Source organism: Petaurus breviceps, unplaced genomic scaffold (genome assembly GCF_028583685.1).
Source record: "Petaurus breviceps papuanus isolate PSGF00001 unplaced genomic scaffold, PetGlider_PUasm1.0 91041, whole genome shotgun sequence".
Taxonomy (NCBI): domain Eukaryota; kingdom Metazoa; phylum Chordata; class Mammalia; order Diprotodontia; family Petauridae; genus Petaurus; species Petaurus breviceps.
The window spans coordinates 29222236-29240209 of NW_027187400.1; the positions used below are offsets into that span (position 1 = coordinate 29222236).

Consider the following 17974-nt stretch of genomic DNA (forward strand, 5'->3'; position numbering starts at 1 on the left):
TGGTCCAGATTACAGGGGGCTACATGTGGCTAAAACATTCACCCCCTGGTAAGGAGCCGGCCTCTCCTGGCTGGCATAGGGAGGCCCTCTGTCTCCTGTGTGTGGGCACTGGAAGCCTATCTCACTGCGGGATGGGGGGGGGGGGAGATGACCTCCTGTAGAGTGGGCGACTAGGTGGCACAGTGCATACCTCTAAGCCCAGATTTGGAGTCAGGAAGACCTGAGTTCAAATCCTTCCTTAGACACTTTCTTAGGTGGGTGACCCTGAACAAGTCACTTCACCTCCATTTGCCTTAATTTCCTTATCTGTTAAATGGGGATAATAATAGTACTTATCTCTCAGAGTTGTTTAGAGGAACAAATGAGATAACATGTAAATTTCTATAGGAAAGCTGGTTATTATCGATTATCATAATTCATATCTGGAAGAAAAGTTGTAGATGCTGTTATTATAAATATTATTAGAACTATTTAAAAACTATTTGACTGTTAATACTAAAATGTGATGTTCAGTGACAGAGGCCCTGGCTTCTGGAATTAGAGGACCTGGGTTCATATCCTGCCTGTGTGATCTTGGGCCTGTCATTTTTCCTCCCTAGGCCTCAGTTTCCTCATCTTAGAGTCCTAAACCAGTTCATGGATCACTCCCAAGCTCCTAGCATAGTGCTGCTCATTTTGTGAATGTAGATGAGTATCTTTCTTCTCTCTTGCTCCACGTCTTTCTGCTAAGATGATGTATGCACCAAGCAGGGCAGTAGCTTGTGCCCCCCAGTCCTCTGGAGAGGCATGGGCCAAGTTGCATTTCTCTAGGTGACACAAGCCCAGCTGTGGAGGCTTCCTCTGGGCCTTGAGAAGAGCCAGCAGTGCATCACTCATCCCCCTTTATTAAAAAGCCAGGGTGACTGCCCATCAGCTCTATGACCTACCTTTCAGCATTGTAAAATGAGTTGGGAGCAGTGCTTTGTAGCTATGAGCTGAATTCAGGATCCTAAATGTGAAGAATGAGACTCAAGAAAATGGCAGCTCCAGATGCTAAAAACTGCATTGGCCTAGGATTCAGGAGACCTGAGTTCTAACTGGGGCTTCTGCCCTTCCTTATTATATGCCTTTGGGCAGGTCACTAAGCCCCTCCCCACCCAGGTGTCCATCCATCTTGCTTAACTCTGGGTGTGGAGGGCATCTGGGGATCTGGGTCAGCTGGTAGGAGTTTACTGGCACTCCCTCCCAGGGCCTCTCCTGAGGGTCCTAGCAGTGGGGCCTCACATGCAGATCAGGCTCCCTGGGAGCTGTTTCTAGAATGTGAGCAGTCATTTGCCATTTATTTTTGTTAAGCTGTTCTCTTTTTCTTTTTTTGGTTCTTTGTTATAGGGGTGAAGGAAGGGTCTATATTTAGAAATGAAGGTGATGTTAAAACAAAAGGTATCAATGAGATTTTTAAAAAATGAACAATTATGCCAGGAACAAAGATGATTCTGATTTATACCTTTTAACTTGAAATAGGCAACATGAAGGAGTGTTTCTTTGTGCTTGGTATAAGGACAACATTCAGGGTTCAAGTGTTGTCTCTGATGATGATTGAATCTATAGTCAGAGAGAAGTGACTTTTGGGCCAGGAAACTAATATGAAAAGTTATAAGCAAGTGGTTATTCTGCTTTGGCAGGGAGTTTCTGCACTGGGAGTTCCCTAGCATGATGGAGTTCAGGTAGGATCAAAAATCAGTGAAACAACTTGAATACTTTTTCTGGCTCTTTTCCTGCCCCTTGTATTAAATCAGTCCTACAGCCTGTGATACATGTGCCAATTATTTTTTTAAGGCTTAAAAATGTAGAAATCTATTCTATCCTCTAGCTCAGTGTTCATGATTTCATATTTAAAGCAAAAGGGACCTTCACAAGATCTAGTGTAACTCCTCATTTTACATTCCAAGGAATCTGAGGCTTGTCAAATGCCTTACTTAGGGTAATCTTGGACATTTAGTCACCAGTGGCAGAGGTGGGATTCAAACCTAGATGATGGGGCATCTCCCAAAGGAGCTCCTTGGGCACAGTGTACTCACCTTCTGAGGAGATTCCTCAGAACCCCTTTCACAACATTGGGGAGGATGGGGAAAGAGCAGAGGTGGGGATGTGGGTGGGCCCTTGGATTGGGCCCATTTTCTGCTCAGCGTGGCACAGAGTGAGCGCTCTTGGAGATGTGGCAGGCCGTGCTTCCATCCTCCCCCTCCTTCCCTTCTTCTAGTAATTAGCATTCTTCCTCCTACTGCACTGAGGATTAAAGAGATTTTTTTTCCTCTTATTGTTTCATGGAACTTGATAAGACATAAATATCAACTTTGCCCTTTTTAGAGGAGTATATCTGAAACCATCCCTCTGATTGTAAGTGGGGAAAGCTCCAGATGGAAAAGAAGACTTAGATCTGGAAACTTATTCTTTTGTTGCTATTTATTGAACTCTCCCACACCTGTGAAGTCTTGGGTAGAACCTACAGGTGCATTTGAAACATGCTGTTTTTAAATGGGCAAGTCCCTGAATAGGCCAATATTGTGAGGAGGCCAGGAGAGAAATTGTTCCTTTGGCTTTAGTTGTGATCGATACTCTCTTCTTGTAAGTTTGCATACAGGACTGCTGGCATCTTAAATTCAGGCAGCCAGATGTGTTTCTTATTTGTTTAGAGATTCATCCCCCCCCCCATAGTACTTCTCTCTCCTTGAAGACTGACAAAGGCTTGGCCTGTGTGCTGGCATTCATTGTTCTGGATCATGGAATGTCAGAGCCAGAAGGGACCTCAGTGATCTTCCAAGCTCTCATTTTACAATGAGGAAAATAAAACCCAAGGAGAGTGAGTCACCAGCCAAAGCTAGGAAGGGATAGAAATCAAGGCCTTCTGCTTCCAAATCCAGTGTTCCTTCCCCTACACCAGCCCCACTCCTTCGATGCTTTGGGAATTGTTCTTTCCCACTTGGCTAAGGCACAGCCCCCACTTAAGGGGATGGTGCTATAGTGGGCTGGGTGGTTGGATCGGGCCTTCAGTAAACATTTATCAGATGCCCACTGTGGGCTGTATGGGGTGTTTCAGGAGGACTAGCACCTCTGGTGGAAGGGCTGCCCATCCACCTTTGCCGTCCCCCTGCACCCCATCTTCCCTGTGGCTCCAAGAAGCTGTGTGGCACGCAGAACAGCCACACTCCAGTAAGCCAGCTCAGCACCTGGGCTAGGCTAGGCTGAAGGAAACTGATGGGCCTCCGGCCTGTCAGTGACTAGGAAGGGTGTGAAGACTGTCCCTGTGGAATAGGCAGGTGAAAAAAATTGTTCCAACAGTTACGAAGGTGACTGAAGAAGGTGGTGTGGAGTGCTTAGGCTTGATCAGGCATCAACGATGCCAAGGTCATCTCCTGCATCCAGGGCCATCATTGATTGTCCTGCCATGTGTCCTGCAACTGGACTTTGATGACTCTGCAAGAGAGTGAGGCTGACATTTTGGGTAACTTCCTCAAATCCTATTCATGCACAAGTCAAGACATCATCCTATGATGTCATTTGTCCTGTTTGAAAATGAAGGACAAACAATAAACATTTATTAAATAACTGTTGTGTACCAGGCACTGTGCTAAGTGTTAGGGCTACTAAGAAAGGCTGCCTTTTATGATAATAATGATCCCTGCCCTCAGGGAACTCACAGTCTCTTGGGGAAGATGACATGTAAATAGCTTGTGTCCAACTAAACTATATACAGGATAAATTGGAAATAATCCACAGAGAGAAAGACTAGTATCTAGGGGGATTGGCAATGGTTTCCTGTAGAAGGTGGGATATTAGCTGGGACTTGAAGGAAGTCAAGGAATCCAGGAGGCAGAGATGAAGAAGGAGAACATTCCAGGCCTGAGGGACAGCCAGTGAAAAATTCCTAGAGCTGGGAGATATAGGAGCTATAGCAGGGAGGCCAGTGTCACTGGGTTGAAGGATATGTGGGTGTAAGGTGTAGGACGAATGGAAAGGTAGGGGAGTTCTGGTTATGAAGGACTTTGAATGTCAAACAGAGGATTTCATATTTGATCATTTACAATAGAATAGAAGCACTTTTTTTTATTAAAAAAATGTTTAAACATTTATTCATTTAGTATTTTCTTTTTCCCCAGTTACATATATGAACAATTTTTAACATTCGTTTTTAAAACTTTTGAGTTTTCCAGATTCTCTCCCTTCCTCCCTCCCTGCCCTCCCACCCTCATTGAGAAGGCAAGCAAGTTGATATAGGTTATATATATGTATACTTTGGGTTTTTTTTTTCAAAGTGTTCTGCAAATACATTTGAGGTCATTGCCATTTCAGATGGACTCACTGAACAGTTTTTAACCTCAAATCTACGTAGTTTAACCCTAACTAGAGTTAATGTGGCTTGGAAGCTCAATAGTTAAAATATTTGTTCTTTTGATTTGACCTATAATTTTCAAAACATCTTAGAGTACTTTATATGCCCTGGGGATTCTTTGTATTGGGGTATAGAATCAGTTAAAGGAATGGGGCATGTTTAACCTGGAAAAGACTTAAGGGTTCGAAGGTTGGGTTGATGTGGTGTCGGGCACCTGCCGACTCTTGTGGGGAAAAGGAAGCAGACTTGTTCTTGGCCCCAGAGATAGAACCAGGAAGTTAAAGATTGATGATGCTAGGAGTGAAACAGTGTGCTTTCAGAGACGGCTGCCTCCTGTTCTTTGGTCTTTAAATGGAGAGTGGGGACCCATTGGTCAGGGCTGGTATGGTGTGGGCTGGCCTAGATGGCCACTATGATTCTTTCCTCAGAGTCTGTGATCTTGTATGATGATTCCAGTGAAGCAGCTTTCCAGAAGCAGTGTGGCCCATTGGAGAGAGGATTGGACTCACTTGGAGTCAGGAAGACTTTGCCTCATATCCTGCTTTTGGTATTTACCCGTTTTGTGACCCTCTCTGAACCTTAGCTTCCTTACCTGTAAAATGGAGATAATTGGAGAACTTGCCTCAAAGGGTTGTTGAAAGGATCAGTTGATGATGGAGTGTTTTGTGAACCTTAAAGCCCCGAATGAGTAACATCTACTGTTATTGTTTACTGTGGAAAGGAGACGTTTTGGAGGATGCTCATAAAACAGATTTTATTGTCATCCCTTTCTAAGAAACGCTGGCTTTTTTCTTCTCCTAAACAAATATTTCTAGGGAAACTTTCAGTTTAGTCATCAGTTTTCCTAGGTGGACACGGCACAAATTCTGCTCTCACAGCAGTAACTTCTTGACTACAGAACATAATTGAAACAATTGGTTTATTTGATTGATGGAGGCAAAAGTTTAGTTGTCCATTATAACTTAAAATACTCACTCTTGTGGTCTTTCCCCTTTCAAGCCCCTCACCTTCTGCCTTAGTTTTCTTTAGAGAGTGTTCTCAAACCCAAGATAATGGATAATTAGCCACAAAATTGGTGCTCAGTCACTGTAAGAGCAAAAACAAAAGGCCTTGTAAGAACCCACCATCAGCAGGAAAACGGAGATTGTAGGTCTTTCAGCTGAAGTCTAAAAGCCCCCTGGAATGAATGCTTTCTCCCTTGCTAGAAGACTCTGGGGCAGGTTGGGTCTGTAGAACTAAGGCAGGCATCTCCGTCTTCACAGTAATCCTGGTTTATGGTGGGGTTATGTGGTACAGCTGTAACACCACCAGAATAGGGTGGGGAAGGAAGTAGAGGGTTCAGAGGGACCGAGAGCTGGGTGAAGGGAAATCCTGAGCTTTTGGGGGCAAGTATGGAAATGAAGGCTGGAAAATTGTTCCTAGACCTGAGATTCTACAATAGAAATGGGATTGCCTACTCCCATGTGCTGATGTAGCCTTTGACTAGATGACGGGATGGGCCGCCTGCTTTACAGATGTCAGAGATGGGGCATCTTCCTCACCTCACAACTGCAATACTGATGGTTTCTTCTGCTTGCAAGTGTTTGCCTGTGTCTCATAAATTGGAAAGGGCAACAGCTCTGGAAGCTTCATTTGTGACAAATGAAAACATTTAAAAGGGGAAAAAATAAGAAAAGAAAATGAAGTGTCTTGTAGGCTCCAACAGAGAAGATTTGGGGTCAGAATGATGAGTGTAGTCAGGTGCCTGTGACTCGGGGGTGGAATTGGAATGCCGAGGAGACGTGGCCAACAGAACGATTAGTAGAGACCTGTCTGGGAGTGCATTGTAAACAAAGAGAGGATTGTCTATGTGCTATGTTTCAGAGAAAGGAGGTAAAGCATCAGCTGAACTAATGTACTGTCAGGCCTCAATTTTATTTTATTTTATTTTTTTTGGAGGGGGGAAGGCAAGGCAATTGGGGTTAAGTGACTTGCCCAAGGTCACACAGCTAGTAAGTGTGATCAAGTGTCTGAGGCCAGATTTGAACTCAGGTCCTCCTAACTCCAGAGCTGGTGCTCTATTCACTGTGTCACCTAGCCTCCCCTTAAGTCTCAATCTTAATAAGAAAATGTTATTCAATGTAGATTTTAACTTCTTGGTTCAGAAACTCCTGGGTGAGCCATTAGGCTAGCCTTAGAAAGGCTACCTTAGCTGTCGCCTTCCTCTTCTGAAAGTTCACCTGGCGAGTCTGACCAAGGACTACGAGCTGCTGAGAGACTTTTGGCCTTTTCCCAAAGGCAGCTGCAGACGTGACCTGTGCCTTGTGCTTTTCCTCAGTACACCCGAAAGGAGCAAGAAGAAGAAGGCAGGAAGAGATATGAAGCGCAAAAGCTGGAACGTATGGAAACCAAGTGGAAGAACGAGGAGGTTCTGCAGCCCTCTCTTAACCCAGGTAACAGCCAGCAGCTTGTCGCATTCATTGCTTTAGGTGCTGCCAATCTAGTGATTTATAGAAGTAGCCATTTAATAAAGTTAATTGTCTCAGGTTGGGCCTTCCCAGCAAAGGGCCACGCTGCCGGCTCTAAGGGCTAAGAGGGAGCCCTCCTTGGTGTTGTGCCATCCCTCTGTGCCCAGTGTTGAATGAGGACCTGGAGCCTCCCGAGCATTCCCCTCCCCCAGCATCTGTATAAAGAGTATTAACTGAACAAGCTGTCACAGGAAGGATTCAATGAGAGGCTGCCTGGGCGGGCCCCGGAGGAGTTGGTCAGCAGGGGCATGGCAGTGAATTATGGGGGATTGTGCTAGATAACTGAGCCCAGCTATGGTCCCAGCTTTCTGAGAGTTTACAGTTAAATAAGAGAAATAAACCTTAGAAAGAAAAAGTTTGTAAGGATCTGATTGTAAGAAAATTGTTGCATGTTCCCTGTTTAAGTGAGAGTTTGGTTTCTTTTCCCTTTATTGCCCCTTCTTCCCAGTTTTACTTTGCTCATTATCAATTTTGGCCAGCCCCCAATTTACAAACAAATGAACCAGCAGTAGGACTTTTGTGTTTCCTCTGGAAATCCCTTCTGTTTCATACATAGTAACTGCTTGTGTTCCATAAATGGTTCCATATCACCCGTTACACATATTTCTTCTTAGTATTTCATTCTTTTCTTTGTGTACAGGTGTGGTCTTGGAAAGCAAACCGAGAGTACCCAAATCCCTACCAAGGATTAATTAGGAGTGGTTATTCATATTACAGAAGGCCTCTGTATTTTATGAAAGGATGCTGATCTCAAGTTTCTTTTAAATGGGAGACTTCCTGATAATGAGTATTCACACAATCATTGGCTTTTCAGGAATAGTCTATTTAAAAAAAAACAAAACAAGATTATTAAGTAGAATTGGAGCTCATCTGTGTTCTTGCCCAGATTTTTACTTGGGGTAGATTGCTCTGACATGACTATTACTTATTTTGCATTTTATCTCATTTTGGGGTAAAACAGGCATTCTCCATATTTCTTGGTCTGAAGCTAATGTTGTTGGCATTTACTTTGCTCACACTCATTACCAAGTCCTGCTACCATTTTCTAAGTTCAGAAAACAGTCTGTAGGTCAGTGGTAATTGAAAGAGGCTGATAGCAGTGAAGGATGAGCTGGGTGGGTTTTTTTTTTTTTTTCTATTAGATCTGTGTAGATACACCATTCATTAGAGAAAGAGTGATGTAGGCCACAGAGAGGAAGAGGCTCACAGGCCTGGGCTTCTTTCATCTTTTGTTCTACTTACAGTGTGGATCATGGGCAAGGCACTTGGCCTCCCGAGTGGCAATTCTTGTAAGATTGAGTTTCGAAGGAGGCACAATTTACACTGGAGAAGGGGCTTCTCATAGGGAGTTCTCTGCCAATTAAGTCACGGGTCTGGCCCTTAACATTCTTAAGTGGATTATTAATTTCAGTCAGAAACAAAATTGTAGACCTTGTCACATGATGAATAATGATACTGTAGAGATCACCTTGAGAAGGGTGAGGCCGGTATGGCTGGGGTGCCAATTATTCTGGGGAGCCAAATTTGCTCTCGGTATCAATCTGTTTGCATTCTTTCACATTTTTTATTACATTTTTCCACACTCTAAAAAAATATTTATAGTAATCTAAACCCTAGTATATTCTCAGTGGTGACTGATTATAAACAGGGTGCATGAAATTTTTTCTTTCTTAAGAAATTAGCAAGCACTTATTTTCTCTCCCTCTCTCCTCCCCCATTTAAAAACAGACCCTTGTAACAAATATGCATAGCTAAGCAAAACAAATTCCTGCATTGTCCATGTCCCAAAATATGTGCATGAGATTTCTTAACAGATTTCTCTTGTTTGTTCTCTCTACTTTGTTGCTCAGAGGTGGCATTTTGGTTTTTGAGATATTTAGATGAATTGCCTGTTATAATTCTCACCTTTCTGTGAGCTAGCAGGAATCTATCTTTCAGACTTTTACTTTCAGAAATTTTTCTTAAAGAAATCATGTTTTTCCTTTGTTTTTGTCTTATTTTGTTTGCTACCACTTACTGTCGGGGTTTCTGAATTTCTTTACCAAGAAGGATGAGGTTGGAGTGGAACCAGGATGTATACAAGCTGGGTAATATTCACCTGTAATTGGGTCTCTAGAGACATAGCCTTAAGGGCCACCATCTGACTGGCATAAGCCAGAAACCTTTGTTTCTTGGCAAAGGTTGGGTGAGTTGAATGTGTCTTTATTCATGTGGAACTGTGGCTTGGCCTGGGTGGGAGAGAGTTGGAAAATAGGGAGAATGTGTGCTATGAGTAGCTTTAAAAGACTATATTTATGTTTAAACATTTAGTGAATCTTTAAGGTAAATTTTTTTAAAATTTTGGGGCCAGTGATGATATTTGACAATCTTAATGAAAATGATTCTGTTTTGGGGGGGTGGTAAAGATGTACAAAGCATTAAATGCCTTTTCAATTTCATGCAGCACATTTGATTGAGCATATACAGGCAGGGCCCCGACAAGGCTGTAATATCACCTTTATCTCAAAGGTCTGCCAGTCTCCAAGGGACTGATAGGACATTTTTATGCTTAAAGCCTATGCAGTTTCATCACTGTACACTTCCTCCATTGATACAGATTGCCATCTGTTTATAACTTAACAGAAAGTCTTTAAGAGGCACTGTAGAATCTGAAAGCATTCTTCAGTCTGTGACCATTGGTAACAAGTGTCTCACAAGTTATTTAGATGGTCCTTGGACCCCTGATCAGTCCGTCTCCAGGTCTGTCCTCCAAGCCTCTGTAGTCTAGTGTGAATGAGACCTATTAGAGCTGTCCCTGCCCATGGGGCTTAGCAGGAGAGAAGCCTGCGTCACCTCCGTGCTGCAGAGATACCCTAGAACACAGCAGGCCTTTACTTTGTATTAGACACATTTAGGAAATGGCTTCTGCCCCTAGGAGATGCAAGTGCATTGAGAATGCAGTACTAGTTCAAAATGACAAAATATTTAATATTTTTAAGATTATCTTTTCATCTTTCTAATGTACTTTCTTCTCTACCCTGCCGCTAAAACCCTTCCTGAATTTTTAAGTCCCTTCAAATTTGAGGATAGAGCACAATCTCAGATATTTGTAGCATAGTTTTCTAGCAGCGTATCACAAGGGACAAGCTAGTCTTTGAGGCCTCTTTTTACAGACAGCCTGAGAGGTCTTTCAGAAACGGTTGACCTTATTTCTTCTCCATTCCGCCTTAGTCACAAGGGGAAAAATACAGTTACCTTGAGAGTTTCGGGGAATCAGATTTGTTGGCTACAAATGTGAGCTCTATTAAACCCATGTGATGGTCTGATTAAATATTTGTTTTGAGCATTTTGGAGTTCACGTAAAGTCTGTTCTCTCTGAGAGCAACAGGATGAAGAATGAAATGGCTTTTTATCATGGAGACTTTTTGTGTTAAGATGTTAGTGCATTGAGTGTCCCTCCAGAGTTCAGCCTTGCCACAGCCACTGTGCTGCTGCTCATGAGAAGTCATTACCTCTAGTGTGTGCTGGAGAGAAGATTTCAGGGGGTGCTTCAATCCGTCAGCACCCCCCTGACCTAAGTAAGCTCGTCCTGTTAGTGCCTGGCCTATTTTCTAACTAGCTTGGAGGAGAAAGCCTGGATTAACCTGCCTGCCCCATTGTTAAGGCTTACCTTGGAAGGCTGTAGTTCTTTCTGAAATCCTTCCTGATCTAATTCCAGTGCTTTTCTTTGGCCTTGGCTTCTCTTCAGTATAATTGCCTTTCATGTGCTGGAGAGCTGTTCTAAATTAAATTAGCCTTTGCATTTCTAGCCTCCCTTCTATTGGCTCCTTTCCTCATTCTCCTCATTACCCAACGCAATTCTCCTTCTTCTCCTAGATTAGTTTCATGTTGTCTGTGCTTCTTTAGTGGCGGTGACTCCAAAGATTAGACAGCACTTGGGAGAAGGCCGGATCATGTAGTCAGGCAGCAGATGAATGAGAACAGAGGAGCTGGGTTCAAATTGGGCCTCTGACACTTAGCACCCGTGTGATGAGTCTGGAACTTCTCTTAGCTGTCAAATGAAGGAGATGGTAGAGATCCCTTTGAGCTCTACTTCTATCACCATAGGACTTAGTTTAATTCTCTTGGTTTCCTTCAGAAACAGAAAACCCTGAACATGTTTCTTCTCTGCCCCTTTTCGAGTTTTCATATGGTAGACGAAGTCAGTGCCTGGTGGTTATAGAAGGGGATCAGCTTCGCTCCTCTGGGAAAGCCCATTGTCAGTGGCTCTACATTTCTTCACTTTAAAATTTGGGAGTCTCTGAAGAGAACATCTGATTAATGATAAGAGAAGAAGCTGAAATGGCCAGCTTTTGGCTTAAGCCTTAATTAACCCTTTTTAAAAGAGCAGTGGTAACACATCTAATTGGCTAGGGAAAAAGCATTTCAGATTACCTCTCTTTTGATTAAATGGGTCCTGATGAAACAAGGCTTTAACAGTTTAAAAGCCTCAGCTGAGTGATTTTTTTTTTAAATCCATTTCACATAAAACAGTCTCATAAGATTTTTTTTTTGTCAAGATGTTGCTCTCTTGGTTGATCTAACACTTGTTAGAATGAGCCAGAGCAGTAGTTTTGGAGGATGTGGCACGGCAAAGTGAGCGTTCTTTGAGGGTTGTCTGAACAGAGCGCCAAGCAGATGGTAGCAATTGTTGGTTTCAATGCCTTTTCTGTTTTCTACCCGCCTGCTTCACAGATAGGCAGACTAAAGGTAAGCATCCTCTTGGAGACATATTGATGTCGTGATGTGCAGGAATGCTGTGTGTCTGTCTGTCTGTCTGTCTGTGTAGGAGAGAGCTAGCCCATCAGGCTGCCTTTCTTTGCTCATGCCTTGCCCAGTGTCCCCAGGCTAGGTGGCTAGCCTTCTTCAGGCTCCAGTGCCAGGTGATAGCATGGCACTCTGGTGTACAGACTTTAAGCTGCTATTAAATATGCTGGGACTGTGGGGAGGGAGGGCAAGAATGTTTAAGTTGTCAGATGGTAAAAGCTGAATCATGAAATTCAGAGAGGAGAGGAGAGTAAAGCCAACCACACCTCTGGCAAAGAAGGCTTTGTGGGCTCCTGGGAGCCTTCAATGGCTGTTGGCGAAGTTTCCTGTAGGCCACTCACTTGGTGTCTTTGTGCAGTGGACTTTGAAAGCCTAGGAGATCCCAATCCCAAGCCCCATAGGATCAGAGCTCAGTAGCTAGCATTCAGGGAGCTCTGAAGGCCACAACGTGGGCTTGTTTGTTCAGAGGTCATGCTTCTCTCTGGCTGAGCTCTAGCAGCAACAGCACACTCACCTAAGGGTCCCAATCGGATGTGCTGACAGTGCCAAAACCATGTGCTTTAAGGCCTTGCCCCCAGAACACTCTGATCCCTTAAAATTCTGGTCAAAACTCAAATAAGGAAAATGCTAAGTAAATCAAAGGGAAAAGTCAATGGGGCCGAGGTTGGGTGCTAGGAACGATGTCTCAGACTACTCTCAGGCTTCTGTGACTGATGGGGGAAAACAAAATGGTTCTTTTAAAGGGATGAGACCTGTTTACCAACTGCAGCATGGGCCGGAGCCCTGCTGGGGCTGTGAAGGTATAGCATTGCCTCATGGATCTCAGGGCATGTGGAGAGCAGATGCTCTTTCCGGCAGTGCTTTCAACTTCTGCTTAGATTTTAATCCCAGGGTCCTTTAAAGCTCTGAAGTTTAAAAATAAATGTGATTCCCTGAAGTTTTAGAATGAGCAGATAAGTCCACGTGGTGCATTTATTCTGCTTAGTGAGTTTGGCAAGACCCTTTCCCAGTTTTGAAGGGCCACATATCACGAAGCCTTTCTGGTTGCTTGGTGTCCACATAATCTATGGATGAATCAGAATACGACCTTCTTGATGTAGCACCCCATTTTGACTTAATTGCAGTTCTACTTTCTTGCATCTAACCACTTTCAGACAAGTTTCAGTCTGCATTTTAAAAAAGTTACCTGGTTGGTTGCTGTCACAGCCAGCTGCCATACATCTCTGTAGACCATGGTGGTGGTGAACTCCACAGCACTGACCACATCCCTAACCAGAGGACTCAGAGGATTTATTTCCATGAGTCAGGTTCCTGATTGGCTAGATTGGTTGTAGGCATCCCCTTTGCAGTATTTAGAGCCTCAGGGCATTTGCCCACTTCTGGAGAGTCAAATATCCTGGAGTAGCCTGTTAGGAACAGAAATGACCTGGGAAAAAGAAATAATCTGTGGGAACTATGGACCCCACATCTGCCCAGCCTGAAGACCAGGCCAAGGAGGGTGACCATATCTCTTATCAGCGTGTGCCCATTATTCTAGGAAAGTCAAGGCCTTGGTGCTTGGATGGTCTCCGCAGAGCCCAGCGTTGGTCTTATCTTTAACTACCGATCGGTTTTCCTTCTTCTCATTTTCTATATTTCACTGCTAGGAATCTCATCCATTCTTCCAACCCCCCCAAGCCTGTTTTGAGACCATACTTTTCCATACAGAAATATATGGAGTAACTGCAGCCTGCTGTCTTCAATGGCCCCCAGAGGTTTAAACTTAGTATGTCAGGATGTTGGAGGCTTCTATTCATTTGGTTTAAGCAACTCATTGAAGAGAGCCAGGGAAGCAGATATGCCATGAACTAACATTGCTTTTTTCATTCCAGAGCCGTACACTGTCAGCTACAGCCAGTCCACCTTGATACATCTAGTGGGACCGTCGGATTGCACTCTGCACGGCTTTGTGCATGGAGGTATGGAAATGACTGCTGTGCCTGTTTTTCCATTCTCTTGTTTCTTGGTAATATTCCTCAGGAAACTGTACTGCAGTGTGACCCAATTTGGGCTCTTGTGTTTAATGAGGTATAAATTCAAACTTTAAGAGGTTGCATAATAAATGACTGAAATGCCGTTGGTTCCTGGCTTTACAAATTGGAAATTAAAGCCAGATGGATGAATGCATCACTGTGTACCTTTAAACGCCCTTTATTGATTGGGCTGCACATAGCTTCTTGTTTACTCTTGATCAGGGCCAAGGTTTCAAAGGCTCATGCTAAGAGTAACGTTTAAAAAGCTGAAAAGTGGGACAGCTCATGGAAGTAGATTAAGTGCTCCCAACGTGCTTGCAGGGACCAAGCAAAAGGCAAAGCAGCCTAGACAGTGAACATTAACCTCTTAGAAGAAGGGTCTCGGATTGGCTCTGCCCATCACCGGCTGTGCCGTATTGTACAAGGAGCTTACTGACTTTTGGGGTTTTGACATCTCATCCCCACTGGTATCAACCAATGCCCTGCCTCTCTGCAGCCCTCCCAGGTGGTCACAGGGCCCTGTTCACCAGCTGCAGCCCCTATGATCTTTGTGTGCTACAGTGAGCAGGGACATTCTACAAGATGAGAGAGCCAGAGCCCACAGCCACCTGATGCTGGTTTGCCATGGAAATGGGCTCTTGAGCCTTTTGGAATGTAAGTCCCTGAGGAGGCATCTCCCCTCCCTGTGGCTGGGCTTCTGATACTTAAATGGAAACTTCCATGCTAGAGTAAGTCCCTTATTGCACCTAGTATTTGGAAGTTTTCGCCTCAGTATAGCCTTTCTTTCATTGCCTTCTTTGATCCAAGGCTTTTCTGGCCTCTGGGCTGCCTAGCAGTGGAGAAGTGGCCAGGGCATTCTGGGACTGAGAGGATTAAAAGCCCTTTAAAGTTTCACGCAGGTATAGAACTGTTGCAGTTTTCTATAGGAATCTGCAAGCATGATCTGTGGTGCATTCATAAGTCTCAATGGCCACAAGCACATTTTCCCCATGTTTGTTTAGGAAGTATTTATGCAGCAGCTTTATAATGCATCATTTGCCTCTATTATCATGGAGGTTTTGTGCCTGCAATTTCTGAAAATGTGCCCAATAATTTTTACCAAACCCACTCATCTACCCTGGTATCCAGGCTCTCACCAGGAGCTAGTGAATGAAATGAATACCATATTGAGAATAATTGAAAGCTGTAATTTTCTTGTATTTTCCTATAAAGAGCTGTCAACAAATACAGGATCTGAAATAATTTGTATCAAGACTTTCACAGAACTGTAATTCACTAGATGCCATTTCCAGAAAAAAAAAAACATCAAGTGAAGTGGTTCTTAATTCAGTCCTTATTCATAAATTCTGTGCTATTAACCTTTGCTTCAGAAACCCCTGCCCATAATCTTGTTCCTGCTCCTGACCTGGAGGGTGACTGACAAAGCCTGCAGATATGTGATGCCCAGGGATGAGTCTGTGGGCTGGGAAATCAGAAATGAGTAAGTCCAGTGGAGTTGAGGAGCCCTTTCTTGAGGGCTTGAATACAGTCTAGCCCAGGTCGGGGTCAGAAGTACAAAAGATGGATTCACAATGAGCCCCCACACAGGACTCCCAGGATGATGGTTTCAGAAAGTGTCTCTAAGGAAGCTTTGGGAGGATGGAGGGGAAACTTGAGCCTCCTTGAGCACCCTGTGCTCCCCTTCCCATACCCCCTCTGTGTACCCCAGTCTCCTGGCTCTGTTGGAGCAGAAGGAGAAGAGAACTTTGGGATCTCTCTGACTTTCGTTTAGTCTTCAGTGGTGCCCCATTGTTCTGGTCCTCAAGCTGTCTGAGATTTCTGGCAAAGAAGGCATCTTTTCCTTCTCTCGCATCATCCTGGGTGTTGAATCTGAGGGTTATCTGTCAGGGAACATCTCCAAACGATCAGATCCATGCGGCAGCCGTGTTGTTTTATTTGGACTAGAATGTGCTTACCTTTGGTTTTCAATTGTGCCTCCGTACTCCAAGAACCTGTGATTGTGTCATTGTGGACGCTGTGGACAGTGGTGACAGATTGGAGCCTCGGAGAGCTGCTGGGGCCCCTGCCTGACTTAGCTAGGCTGCTTCTTGGTTCAGTTGCATCTTTGTAGCCTTTAATATGTCACCGGTGAGATGGAGATAATGTTCCCGTGTGCTTCCCCCCACTCTCCCACGGGCACTCTAGAAATATGGAAAGCTCCTATGAGACCTTGGAGAACCCTCAAAGGAGGACTCTGATGCCTTTTAGTTCCGATTTTTTTATATTTGCAAAAAAGATGCCAAGTCTTTCTTGACGTAAGTTAATGGATTTTTCTATGTGTATGATGGAGACATTTCAATCTAAAGCCAGAGCAGGGAACGGGCCTTTATCTGATCCATTCCCTGAAGTGTTTCCCCTCCCTCTTCTTGCTGCTAAGAAGCCTTAAGATGCCCTGTCTCTGCTGCGATTAATTTCCATTTGGCAACAAAGAGCTCCTCTCCCCATTTTAGCGAGCACGTGTTCCTTTGTGTGCTGGGTTCATGCTGGTGCCCCAGCACCAGGGGTGAGCAGTTCTGGAAAGGCAATCTGAGTCACTCACTATGCTCTGTTGGTGGCAAGAACGCTAGCCAAAACATTAAATTGGAAACACACGTTTGCTTGCTCTCTGAGCCATGTAGAGACCGACAAGAGGGAGATGTGGGCTGGGCCCAGGGCGGCACTCACCTCAGAGGGGAGCCTATTCCACGGGGGCTCTTTTAAACCTTTTGGTGCCCACAGATCCTGCTCTACTGACTGGAAACTTCTGGTATAGGGAAAGGTTTCAATGGGAACCAGAAGTACTAGTCCCCTAAGGGAAAATGTTTCCCCCCTTTCTTAAAGTACTGTGTGTTTCCCAGTGGTCCAATCTCCAGTTATCTTCCCTGGAAGAGAGAGCTTAAGTAAGCAACCTTCAGGGCCCTTTGTGCTGCCTGGGGTTGTGGGTGGGGTCGAGAATTGGGTTGCTAAGGTTACCCTTTATTGTCTGTTATCCTCTTTTAATTATACCATAAAAGACCCTCTGGGAAAGGAGTATTAAAAACAAAACAAAAACCCCTTTAGGTATGAATTTAAATGACAATAGCAGCTTTTTTAGAAAAAAAAGAGTGGTCAGGGTCGCTGATCTCTCTGCCTGTGACAAGGCTAGGATTGCGTTATCCCCTCTACTGTCCTGTGGTCCAGGTGCTTCACATCCCCCCCACCCCCCATCTCTGGCTCTCTCTATGCCTTTCCCGTCTTCCCTTTCTTTTTCCTTTATGTTTAACTGACACTTCCATTTAAGCTTAGTGTTCAGGGAGGCTTGTACTGTCCACCCCTGGAAGGGGAGCATTTACAGTTCTCTGATTCTTCCTCCTCTAAGTATGACATACCTACCAAGCCAGGAGATTGAAGATGGGATTGGGGGCACATGTAAGGAGATTAGAAAGGGGAGCATGGGGCACTAGAAGGAACACATATTTCCTCTCCATCTTCCCACAGTTTCCTTGGAGAAATTTTCTTAAACCATTATCCTAGGAGACCAGTGTGAATCAATCTTGTGTAGCTCTGACCCTAAATTGGACTAGATTGGATTCAGGGCCTCAAGAAAGGGCTCCTAGAGTCCCCCTTGTTTAGTGTATGGGACTTAATCTATGATTTCCAAGCCCACAGACTCATCCTGGGCACCACATCTCTGCAGACTTTGTCAACCACCCTCCAGTTTAGGCATAAACACATGTCTCAGGATCAGGGGCAAGCTACTGTGCCAGGCCTTTAGCAGGAATGGGAATAAGGGATACTTTATTTTGCTTATTGCTTGATAGCCTTTTGGAACTGATTTTCCTGAAATGTAATTCCATTTCCAAAAACAAATTCAGAAAGATAACATTTCAGCGATATGTCTTGAATATATCCTCTTCCTACTTAGGATAGATGGTTGGGAAAAGAAATTGTGGCCCCCAGATTCACTTTGGTTTGATTTCTTGTTTATCCTGAAAGGGTACTAGAAAATCCCCTGGCAAGTGGGATGTGTATGATGGTGGGAGATGTGTATGGTGATACATTCTGGGATAGGCTTTTGGCAGGCATTTAGATGGGTTGCTTTGTGCTATTGATGGGTTGGGTATGACCTAAACTGTTGGCAGCTTTTCACAATTTGAATGATAAGAATGTGGTAGGTTGCTTGAACAGATGTATTCACAGTACTTACAGTGGGATAATGGGATGTGCGTATAGCATCCAGTGAATCAGGGGCCATTTGAGAGAGAGAGAGAGAGAGAGAGAGAGAGAGAGAGAGAGAGAGAGAG

General features: G+C 44.2%; 1 protein-coding gene across 3 annotated transcripts in view; it reads left to right on the forward strand.

Moving 5' to 3' along the window:
• The window catches only part of ACOT7 (acyl-CoA thioesterase 7), a 176363-nt gene that overhangs the window by 79406 nt on the left and 78983 nt on the right, over positions 1-17974 (forward strand). For 2 of the 3 annotated variants that reach the window (XM_069079553.1, XM_069079555.1), the window contains exons 5-7: positions 6687-6801; positions 11590-11604; positions 13533-13619. In XM_069079553.1, coding sequence (XP_068935654.1) covers positions 6687-6801; positions 11590-11604; positions 13533-13619 — 217 coding nt within the window. The remainder of the gene's footprint in view (positions 1-6686; positions 6802-11589; positions 11605-13532; positions 13620-17974) is intronic. The other variant, XM_069079554.1, reaches the window with a different exon arrangement.